Source organism: Nematolebias whitei, chromosome 1, assembly GCF_014905685.2.
Source record: "Nematolebias whitei isolate Nwh7 chromosome 1, NemWhi1, whole genome shotgun sequence".
Classification (NCBI taxonomy): Eukaryota; Metazoa; Chordata; class Actinopteri; order Cyprinodontiformes; family Rivulidae; genus Nematolebias; species Nematolebias whitei.
The window spans coordinates 88,875,602-88,887,706 of NC_056498.1; the positions used below are offsets into that span (position 1 = coordinate 88,875,602).

The 12,105-nt window shown below is 40.9% G+C and overlaps 1 protein-coding gene across 1 annotated transcript in view; it reads left to right on the forward strand.

The window, feature by feature from the left end:
* si:dkey-191g9.5 (rap1 GTPase-GDP dissociation stimulator 1) overlaps positions 1–12,105 on the forward strand; it is a 58,502-nt gene that overhangs the window by 847 nt on the left and 45,550 nt on the right. The window contains exons 2-5 of the mRNA XM_037681137.1: positions 5,521–5,625; positions 6,348–6,470; positions 7,730–7,855; positions 9,568–9,696. Of these exons, the coding sequence (XP_037537065.1) occupies positions 5,521–5,625; positions 6,348–6,470; positions 7,730–7,855; positions 9,568–9,696 (483 nt within the window). The remainder of the gene's footprint in view (positions 1–5,520; positions 5,626–6,347; positions 6,471–7,729; positions 7,856–9,567; positions 9,697–12,105) is intronic.

A 12,105-nucleotide genomic window follows, 5' to 3' on the forward strand; every position in this document is an offset into this window, starting at 1 on the left:
GAAGCCTCTTGGATGAGGGGCGAAACGTTTCTTTTTAACAAAAAAACAAAGTCCAGATGACATGATTCAACCTTTTTTGTTGTTATATACCTGGATAACTGAGAAAACAAACTTTGTGATTAGGAAATTGCTCATCAACCTCCCTCCCTCTCTCGTTCGCACGCACACACACACCCAGGTACTTTGTCACAAACAGACGCACATACAAGGACACAGGGTTAGATCCTGACGTAGCAGGTTGTGAGTCAGTCAGATACTCCTCCCTGCTCGAGCTATTTTAGTCGTACTCTCAAAGGATTACCTGTAGTAAACCTTCGGCAAGTTTCTTCCTGTTGCATGTACATATGTTTGAGATGCCTGGTATTGTACGCACAAAATACTTTTATTTGTTTGTTTTCCAATCTTTTTTTTCTTTTCTTCTTCTTTTTGAAACTTTTCTCCATCCTCTCCATCCTGCCTGGACTCTTCTTTACACTTCTCCACATATTCCTGGACAGTTGAAGTACTTGAAGTCCTGCACCTTTGTGACCTCTGCTCCTTGTAGCCTCACTGTTCCACCTCCTCCCTGTCAACAACACATGTACTTTGTCTTACTATGGCTGACTTTCAGTCCTCTTCTTTCAAGTGCATACCTCCACCTCTCCAAGTTCTCTTCCACCTGTTCCCTGTTCTCACCACAGATCACAATGTCGTCTGCAGAATATCTTGTGTTTGTTTTTCAGTGAAAGTAGTAAGACAAAATGGTGTCTCATGTTAAATAACCAACATCAGGCCAATGTTAGCTGCGATCCCTAATTATCTAAACCGTAATAATGAACAACTTTGAGAATCCAACTTTCTTGCTATTATTTTTTACCCAATAAAAAGAGAATCTGGTTAAATTCATTGAAATATTTTGGTTGTAGCGCCTGCCACTTTATTAGGTACACCTAATTGTGCCACATTATTACCTTCAAAACTGTTCAATGTGAACTGAGACTCATCAACAATGTTTTGTCAGTCTCTTTTTGTGAATGTTTGGCGAGTTTGTGTGAGCTGTAACTTTAGTTTCTTGTTCTTAGCTGACAAAAGTGGCACGTGTTGTGATCTTCTGCTGCTGCAGCCCATCTGCTTCAAGGTTCAATGTGTTGTGTCATATGCAGGTCAACACAAGGTCAACAGTGCAATGAAATGTTCAGGATGAGAAGAACCGATTTGATTTGCTTAAAACAAAAAACAAAGTGACATGAAATATTAAAGCATGCAATAAAGATACAAAATAAAGTACCAAAGAGCGAAAAAGAAATATAATATTTACAAGGTCCAAAATAAATATAGTAAACAACATGGTAGAATATAACGGTGCAAGTAGGATGAATTTATATAAAATAAGTATTTCAAGGTAGTAATATAAGTTTCAATTCACATGATATATATTTCACAAAACTAGCATACACAGGTTGTGTGACAGGTTATTGCACAGGTACTGAGTGACATTGAGATTAATTAAATTAGGATGGTAAGGTAGAGACATTTTCAATTCAATTCAATTCAGTTTATTTATATAACGCCAAATCACAACAAAGTTGTCTCCGGGCACTTTACAGGAACATTCACATACAAAGAAAAGCCAATTAGTAAAGTTCTCTATCTAAGGAATCCAGCAGACAAGTTGAATCTTGGCTTCGTTGTAGTCTCCCATCCTGAGCAAGCACAGTGGCAACAGTGGAAAGAAAAAACTCCCTTTTAACAGGAAGAAACCTCCAGCAGAACCAGGCTCAGGACAAGCGGCCATCTGCTTTGACCAGCTGGTTGAGAGGACAGGAAGGAGAGACAGACGAACATAGAATGGTAGGTCCAGGTGTATCTGAAAGACAAAAACACATGTTAAGGATAGAAAAAATAATTACAAATACAAAACAGGTTGAACAGAGTAAGTAAAGACAGTAGTAGAGTGAAAATTGTGGTCAGTTTGTCCTCCAGCAGTCTAAGCCTATAGCAGCATAACTAAGGGACAGCTCAGGAAACCCAAGCCAACCCTAACTATAGGATTTATCAAAAAGGAAAGTCTTAAGCCTCGTTTTAAAACTGGATAATGTGTCAGCCTCATGGACAGAGATTGGCAGTTGGTTCCACAAGAGAGGAGCCTGATAACTAAAAGATCTGCCTCCCATTATGTTTTTGTAAATTCTAGGAACCACAAGTAAACCTACAGCCTGAGAGCAAAGTGCTCTGTTAGGAAAATATGGAACAATAAGATCTGTAATATAAGATGGAGCTAGGTTGTTGAGAGCTTTGTAGGTTAGAAGTAAGATTTTGAATTCTATTCTGGATTTGACAGGGAACCAATGGAGAGAAACTAAAACTGGAGAAATATGATCTCTCCTACTAACTCCAGTTAAGACTCTGGCAGCAGCATTTTGGATCAACTGAAGACGTTTTAAAGAAGTATTTGGACACCCAGATAATAAACCATTGCGATAGTCCAGTCTAGACGTGACAAATGCATGAACCAGTTTTTCTGCATCATTTTTAGATACGATGTTTCTAATTTTAGTGATATTACACAGGTGGAAGAAGGCAGTTCTAGTAACGTTTTTAATGTGGGGGATAAAAGACATGTCCTGATCAAAAATAACACCAAGATTTTTAACATTAGAGCTGGAGGACAGATTAATGCCGTCTAAGGAGGGAGAAAGACTGAACAATTCATTCCTAAGGTGCTCAGGTCCAAAAACCAAAACCTCAATCTTGTCTATGTTCAACAGGAGAAAATTAAGAGTCATCCAGGTTTTTATGTCTTTAAGACATGCTTGTAGTTTAACTAACTGATATGATTCATTGGGTTTCATGGACAAATATAATTGTTTATCATCAGCATAACAATGAAAATTGTTCTGCTCATTCTGTTTAATAACTTTACCTAATGGAAGCATATATAAAGTAAAGAGTATTGGCCCAAGCACTGAGCCCTGAGGAACTCCATGACTAACTTTGGTGTATGAAGAAGATTTATTATTTACATTTACAAACTGGACTCTATCAGATAAATATGATTTAAACTATTTTAGAGCTGTTCCTGTAATCCCAATATCATATTCAAGCCTCTGTAATAAAATATTGTGATCAACTGTATCAAATGCAGCACTGAGGTCTAACAGGACCAGTGTAGACACAAGTCCATTGTCTGAGGCCATGAGAATATCATTAGTGACTTTTACTAGTGCTGTTTCTGTGCTATGATAAGCTCTAAACCCTGACTGAAACTCTTCAAACAGATTATTTCTTTGTAGATGTTCATGCAACTGACCTGCAACTATTTTCTCTAGAATTTTTTTTAGATGAAAGTTAGATTAGATATAGGTCTATAGTTGGCCAGAATTTCTGAATCAAGATCAGACTTGTTAATTAAAGGTTTAATTACAGCAACCTTAAAGCGCTGTGGTACATAACCATCCATTAAAGACAAATTAAGTAGATCCAAAATGTGGACATTAATTAGGGGAAATACCTCTTTAAACAGTCTGATGCATGCTCAACAATCCAGGTAGAAAAATCCAAAAAAGTTCAATCTGGTCCTCTGGACATTCAAAAAAACCAAAAAACAAAACAAAGCAAAAAAATTTAGTAACGTTTCGTCTCTCGTGCGTGAGACTTCCTCAGTCTGAAGTGCTGTATTCAGCTCAGTCTTATAAACAGCACCTTCTCAGAGTGGATCAACCAGTTTGCTGCTGACAACCAAAACCAGCTGATCACACGCTCAAGAAGGACCATCAGCCTAACGATGGATCATTAGCACACTGATGGCTGTTTACTATTCACAGGGGGTTGAGTCCATTTACCATTTACCCTGGTATGGTCAGTTTGTGAGCTGATATTTAGTTCACTCCTGATCCTGACTCTTAATGTTAGTCATAAATGGTAAATGGACTGTACTTATATAGCACCTTTCTATCTGATCAAGATACTCAAAGCTCTTTACACTACAATCTGTGCATCATTTACCCATTCATACAGCACTCTACTAGATCTCTACGTAGCTAATTGGACAAATCTTGCTAAAGAGACTAATCAGAGCTTTATCACATTCATACACTGATGGGACACACATCGGAGGCAATGAGGGGTTCAGTGTTTTGCCCAGGGACACGTCAGCATGTGACTGTTGGTGGATTCCAACCCCCAACTCGTGCATTGGAGGACGACTGCTCTACCCCTGCTTCATGTAGAAGCAGTTTTGGCAGAGTAGTAGGGCAGCCTTCTTGGGACTAGAAAGTCAAAGGTTCAATTCCCCACCATGCCCAGATGTTGCTGTGTCCTTGAGCGAGACACCTACAGTATTCCATAAATGCTTCCCGGGCAACTTAAATACCTGCTCCGTCTGTGTGTATTTCACATGCGTGATGAGTCAAATGCAAAGAACAAATTTGTGATAATCTGGCTGAGGAGGTTCAAGCTGTGCAGAAACAGTAGAGCAGCCAGAGCTGTGCTTTTAGACATCGCTTCATTTTGCCCCTTATTGTGTTATTGTTAATCTCTTCAGTAGAATATGTACTAGTTTGTAGCTGTGTCACCATATTCCGTTTGTCAAAATTGAAGGCCTGTTATGTTTCTCTCTTGTTTACATACTGGTTTTGAGGTATCCTTACGTCCAGATTCCTCACATCCCTTTTTGCAGGAGTTGTTTGTGTTGCAGCTTCTCAACAGTTCAAAGTTCTCTGGTAGCCCACTACTCATAGAAGACCAGTTTAAACAAAGTCTGTGCCAGCATGTCCTGATTCTTAGGAGATGTCTTGTTGATGTAGCTTGGTGCCAAGATGGTGCAGAGGTAGAGCAGCTGACTTGGGATCAGAAGGTCACGATTTGACTTCCAGCCATGCCCACATGTCGTGGTGTCTCTGAGCAAGACACCCAATCCCTAACTGCTTCCTGGGTGCCTACATAGCTGCTCACTGCTCCACCTGGGTGTATCTCACATGTGATGGGTTAAATGCAGATAACTAATTTAGTCATTGTATGGGAACATACAACTGCAGTCTTCCCTCCCTTCCCCTCCTACATTCAGAGTTTACTAGAGGTCGTCTTAAGCAGGCCATTTATCTTAGAGCAGTGACTGTAAATTGTGTTGTGTCACTTATTAAGAACATGAGGTCAGTAGTGTGAGTAAAGATCTCCTAACTTCACCTCCTCAGTGGGTCATTGATGCATCCCCAAGCTATTCATGAATTAAACAGTCATAAGTCACATCTTGAATACATTTAATTCAGTTTATTTATATAGCACCAACAAGTCACAACATAAGTCATCTCAGGTCACTGAACAGAAACATTCACGTACATTATGCCAACTATCTAAGGAATGAATGACGGCAGCAGTTTGCATTGAGTCTTCATTAGGGCTTAACTCATCGTTTGCATCATTGTCTAAAAAATGTCATGTTGATTTAGGAATTAGTGATATGTATTTCATTTTATTTCACAGAGGGAAAAACACATTGTGTGTGCATAAACCAGGTTATCTGTATTTGAACTTATCTTACAGAATCTCTAAGTGATGCAATAAAGGCCATCAGTGTGAGCACGGAGCTGATTGATGAAGAGCTTAAGCCTCACCTGGATACAGTGTTGACGGCGCTGCTTGAAAAGAGTAAGTCATGTAGAATATCTGCAGACAGACACGTATAATCATGGTTTCTGTTAGAGGACATTTAGACACAGTTTAATTGGAGTTTTACCCCCACCAGTGAGTACCTTCACCATCTGAACTACTACATTTATAGCTCAACCAGATCATCTGTCCTAAATGCAAGGAGTGCTGCATGTGTGATAAATTCAGAAATTAGCTAAAGAAAAGGACCTGAAAATAAAATAGGATGTCAAAGTGACAGTCTGGCGGTAAAAGAGTGTAAAGTATGGAAACTATCAGAAAAAATCTAAAAAAGTTAAATCTGGTCCTCTGGACATTCAAAAAAACAAAACACAAAGCAAAACAACAAAAAAATGTAGAAACGTTTCGCCTCTCATCCGAGAGACTTCCTCAGTCTGAGGTGCTGTATTCAGCTCAGTCTCTTAAATAGCACCTTCTCAGAGTGGATCAACCAGTTTTGCTGCTGACAACCAAAACCAGCTGCTCACATTTTTTTGTTGATTTGCTTTGTTTAGTTTTTTTGAATGTCCAGAGGACCAGATTTAACTTTTTTTTAGATTTTTCTACCTGGATTATTGAGCACGCATCAGGATATCAGAAAAAATGTTTTGTAAATATACGATTGATTTTGATTGGTTTGGTTAAAACTTTATTTTTGCTAACTAACACGGTGTTTTGATGTGACCTTGTAAATTTGAACAAATGGATTTGTGTCTCTGCAGAAAAAAATGCAGCTGTTGAGATCACCAGGAGTGGGATTTTACCCATACTGACTCAGGCTTTACAACGCAAAAGCAGTTTGAGCTGCCAGGTGACTCTGGTGGTGGCAGAAATGGCTCGAGAAGGTAAACTTCTTCAGTAATTTTTGTTTTGTCATATAATTCAGTAAAACATAGTAGGTCATGATGTTTTGACAAATCAGTTCAAATATAGAATGTATTTTTTGAGCAATTAGAGTAAACAATGCTTTCACATCATTATTACAAGTAATTGAGCCAAAAATCTAAAATAATAATAATGATGATGATGATGATGATGATGATGATGATGATGATGATAATAATAATAATAATAATAATGTACTGTTTTGACTCATAAGATAAAAACAAAATCACTTTTGTGAAAATATAAAATAAACAACCTACAACTATATTTCCAGTCATTTTGTCTACAGGGTAGAGTTGCATTCGGACCCAAAAAAATCCAACCCGGCCCCGGCCCGTAGCCATCATTTCTGAACCCCACCCGACCCGATGAATTAACAGTAATTATAGGTCTGAATCTGGACATTTTTAATTAAGCTTTGACTGCTTATAGTTAATAACGGTCGGAGTACGAGCGGACCGTGGTAAAGTTAGTTTTATGTTGGACGTTGGACATTGGAGCTCAGCGGTGTGTTCCTCTCGTTCGAGTGTGGTTGACCAAAATCAGACTGACTGCATCGGATCGAACGAGAAGAACACACCGCTGAAGCCACGGAGCTCCAATGTCCAACGTAAAACTAACTTTACCGTGGTGACACGCAGCTGAATAAAAGGGGCAGAAGATCAGAGCTGAGGGGGTGTTTGTCCTTTCATGAATGTCAAAGATCATTAAATCCCTGTTTCAGCCTGAATTCTGATTTATTCAGACACAGACCACTCTGACATGTCTGCTATGGGATCTCACCTGTTTTGGTCATCGACCTCGCGCGTCCACTGAGTGCAGCAGCTGAATGAACGTCCATTTGGGTGATGGATCACTTCCTGGTAGTACAGTCCCATCTGAAGCTTAACTGAACTTTTTAACTCTTTCAAGGCCGGTCAGCTCATGGTGAAATGGCTGCATGAGACTGGTGAAGTATAGCAAGCCACGTTACCATATAATTGGATTTTGTGGCAAGCTATGTTGCCATATATTTGGATCGCGGCTGATCCGCTGACGCAATCAAAAGCCCGACACCGACCCAGCCTGCCCATCCAGCACATAATCATGGCCGGACCGGGCTTCAGGCCCAGGTTAGAAATGACAGCTCTACTACAGGGATTGCCATTAGTCCAGAAACCCTCAGAATCATCAGTAGATTTCAGGACGTTGGACTTTGTCTGTTTGGACGTGCTTGCAGCTGCGGTGAGAGAGCCCTGCATCGAGGCCGGCCTGGTCAAAGTTCTGGTTCCTCATCTGAACAGCCACGATCAGGAGATGCTGCTGAACACCGGCAGGGCCATTGGACGCATCTGCTTCGACAACAGTGAGTTCTTCAGACAAGATGACAATCTTTTCTGATTGCATAGCTTTCAAACTACAAAACTGATTTTTTTTGGTTCTGACACTGACAGACATCTTAATATTAAAAGTGAAAATTGATTAATATTAGTGATAAAACGGATGTAGCTATAGCAGTTCTCTTAACAATGCTACATTTAAACATCATAAAAGGAAAAAATGTTTTAGGTCGGATGGATTTGTACCCAAATTCAATAACGAACTAAACTATACAAAAATAATTTGAGAAGCAGAAAGAAATACATTTTATTTATTATATGTTGTAGGGCCTAATTGCCTGAAACATCTCTGATAAAGATGTGTAATAGGAGCTCTATTTCGGGTGCCAGTTGTTGTTTGTTGTTTATTTTTTAATATTTTTTTGGCATGACTTTACAGTGAGGATACCTTTATAAATAATTTCTTAATGCTTCATAAAAAGTTATAAGTTTACAAACACTTTAAAAATATTTATAAAATATTTATAAAACAGTTATAAAATGCTGTTCGTTCACTGAAGCAAGCTCACTTTCAGAATCAAGTGTTGAACTTTCATTCAGGTAAATGTTATTTAGTTGCTCAGTCTGCAGTTTTTATCTAAAATATTAAATTTGCTAAAAACAAAAATTGTTCTACTTAGAGGGCGGCTGTGGCTGAGTGATTAGAGCAGTCATCCTCCAATGCAAGAGTTGGGGGTTCGAATCCACCAGCAGTCACATGCTGAAGTGTCCCTGGGCAAGACACTGAACCCCTCACTGCCTCTGATGTGTGTCCCATCAGTGTTTGAATGTGATAAAGCTCTGATTAGTCTCTTTAGAATGATTTGTTCAGTTAGCTTTGTAGCGATCTAGTAGAGTGCTGTATGGACGAGTAAATGAGGCACAGATTGTTGTAAAGAGCTTTGAGTGTCTTGATTAGATAGAAAGGCGCTATATAAGTACAGTCCATTTATCATTTACTTCTTTTTTCTTCTTTCGGCTGCTCCTTCTTCAGGGGTCGCTACAGCAAACTAACTTGCACAAAGACTTGGCGATTGTTTTTACACCGGATGTCCTTCCTGACACAACCACAGACCACCGAGCTACCACAGCCCTCTGTGTCTAGGGCACCCGGGGAAGCAGATGGGGGGGGGGGGGGGGGGTTAAGGGTCTTGCTCAAGGGCTCAGAGTGGGGCAGATGACAGTGGAGGCAGGTGTGGGTGCTTCACCTTTCCACCCCCATTTTGATGCTGTCGGCAACCTTCCAGTCACAGGCCAACCTTCGTTACCTTTCCGCCCCACCTCCCACCCCCCCACCCCCCCACAGGAATTTGTTCAACTATTGCAAATATTTAATGTTTAAATCTTATTGAAGGCTTATTGGGTGTCCACAGCTGGATTAATAATGAAATTATTAACGGTTTATTAGTCATTTATAAGTGTATAAAAGTGGTATCATGTTTGTTGGCACCCATCCAGTGGATGGTTGATTCTCACAGTATAAATGTCATTCAGAGTTTAAACAAGTTACAGAAAGTAACATTTTACAATTTTTTTTTTACCATTTTACATCGTCTTTTACAATTTGTTTAATTTTTCATCAAACTTTTCCTCTGAAGAAAATAAAATAAAGTTAATTAAGTTGCATTATTCATGTAAAAAATAAAAAGTTTCAGTTCTTGAACACCATAACAGTCCCTGATCGTCTTTTTTCACACAGCGCACCAACAGGACCAGCTGGTCCAGAGCGGAGTAATCCCCAGATTGGTTTCCATCATGAGGGAATACCCAAATAACGACCCACTGGTGAACGTCTGCCTGCTGGCCCTCTGTAACTTGGCTGACATGGGTAAATATTATCATTGGAGTAATATTCTCAGTCTCATGTTGTTACACACACACTAAAAGTTTAACAAGGTACAACCTAAACCCACATGTGGAGTAACTAATAACTTTTTGCAGCTAAAATGTTCAGCTCTGACAGCATGAAAGGTTTGTGGGAGAAGATCATGAAATGAAGCTAAATTGATCTGAGCCAGTTTCTGTAGCCGTTACTGGAGCCAATTGTTGTAGTGCTTCAGTTTGTAGACAGATCCTGTTAAAGGTGGACCACAGTAGGGGGTTTGGTTGCCATTTTGTTAAGTTTTCAATGATCTCTTTACAAAGAGCTAATTTATTCACATGTCAACACATTTCTTTTCTCAATGGTAATTATTTTGTTGGTGGTGTGAACATTGTCATATTTTTTTTTTAAATAACACATAAACCAAATGGAGGAAAGACAGGCTGCAGGTCTCTTTTTAAATACTTAAAGAGAGTTGGCGCCGTTATCAGAAAGCAGTAAAAACTGCTAAATCCAAATACTTTTCTGATATCATAACCTCAAACTCACGCAACCCACGTGTCCTCTTCTATCCCTTAAACTCTGTTCTCCACCTCACTGAACCATCACCTCTGGAAGCCTCGACTGAGCTGTGCGAGAACTTCCTACATTTCTTTTTGGAAAAAATTGTGACCACCAGGGCCAGACCCGGCTGCAGAAACTATTCAAAGGGGGGGGGCATTCTATTTTTTCAAGGGGGCATATTTTTTTCAACAAACATTTTATTTGCTTCAAGTTGAACAGCGGCTCTGTGACCACCCCTAATACAGTGCTGTGAAGAAACAATCTCAATAAAATCACAAAATCTAAGCAAAAATAAAAAAAAAAATGAACAAGACAACCCAACCTGTAGAGCTGTGTTCATTCAATTAAAAGTCAAACATAAGCATAAACATACAGTGATAAATATAAGCACAAGTTTCAGGCTGAACACTGTGACTGAAGTAAACATTCATGCTAGGAGGTTTAACTACAACAACTGGGGAGCACAAGGAGCAAAACAAAGAAGTTTTACTCTTCTGCCTGCAAGAAACACCATTTTATGTGTGAGGGAGGCGGGGTGGGGGAAACTAGAAAGGGGTTTACTCCACCTTTAGTAGAGTGGCAGGCGGCGTTTGTATAGTGTGTGAAACCTTCTCAAAACACTGTCCTTCCATTCATTCCTAAATTTCCGAGTCAAGTCCTTCTCAAATGCCAACTGGATCAGATTTGCCTTGCGTTGATGAAGCATAGTTTGGCGATGCTCTGTGAAGACATTTTTAAGAGTGGAAAACGAATTTTCACATGATGCGGTGCTGGCTCCAAACGTCAGGCCATGTTTAAAGGCTGCAAAGACAGTAGGCTGTCACGATCCTCGAGGTTGGAACCCAATTGCAGGGAGGCGAGTGAGGCAGGAGTTTAAAATAAAAATAATTTATTTAAATAACAAAACAAAAGGCTGTCGGTGCAGCAAAACCTTACTTTGGCAGACAGGATCAGAAACTAGGCAGAGCAGATCATCAGATGGACAAAAACTGACAAGACAGGGGAGGACCGAGAAATCTGTGAACACAGAACAATCACCGGACAAAAAGTGAAGGAGAGACAGGCTTTTTATGAGACAGAGGGAGAGTGAGTAACGAGAGCACCTGGGCAGGTGGCTGATGAGGGACAGGTGTGAATGATAAAGATTGAGTGGAGAGGCAGACTGAGGAGTGAGTGGAGAATAACAGAATCAGATAAACAGAAAATCACACACAGAGCAGAACAACAAAAATATAAAGAGCAGACAGAGACAGAACCTAGAAATGGAAGGAAATGATTTAGTTTGTGGGATGATTGTTTGAAGATATAAATGTTGGTTCCTGGTTGCAGCTTGAAGGAGAAGCTGCCCCCCCATCTGCTTAGGCAGATGGGGGGGCAGCGGGGCCGCTGACCGTGACAGTTGGTTCCTGGTTGCAGCTTGAAGGAGAAAGCAGAGGCTTAGGCAGATGGGGGGGGCAGCGGGGGCCGCTGACCGTGACATAGCCCCCCCTTAAAGGTCCGGCATCTTGATGGACCACCAAAGAAAAAGAACTAACAAGGACCAGGCGGGTGGAGGGGGCACCGGAGGTGGGCAAAAGGCAGGTTGGAGGTCCGAAGGGACCATCGTTCAGGGGGGCGGCCGGGAGGCCGTCCAACACGGGACCATCGCTCAGGGGGGCGGCCGGGAGGCCGTCCAACAAGGGACCATCGTTCAGGGGGGCGGCCGGGAGGCCGTCCAACACGGGACCATCGTTCAGGGGGGCGGCCGGGAGGCCGTCCAACACGTAGGACCTTAGAGGCCGCAGCTGGCGGCGTAGACACCTTAGAGGCCGCAGCTGGCGGCGTAGACACCTTGGAGGCCGCAGCTGGCGG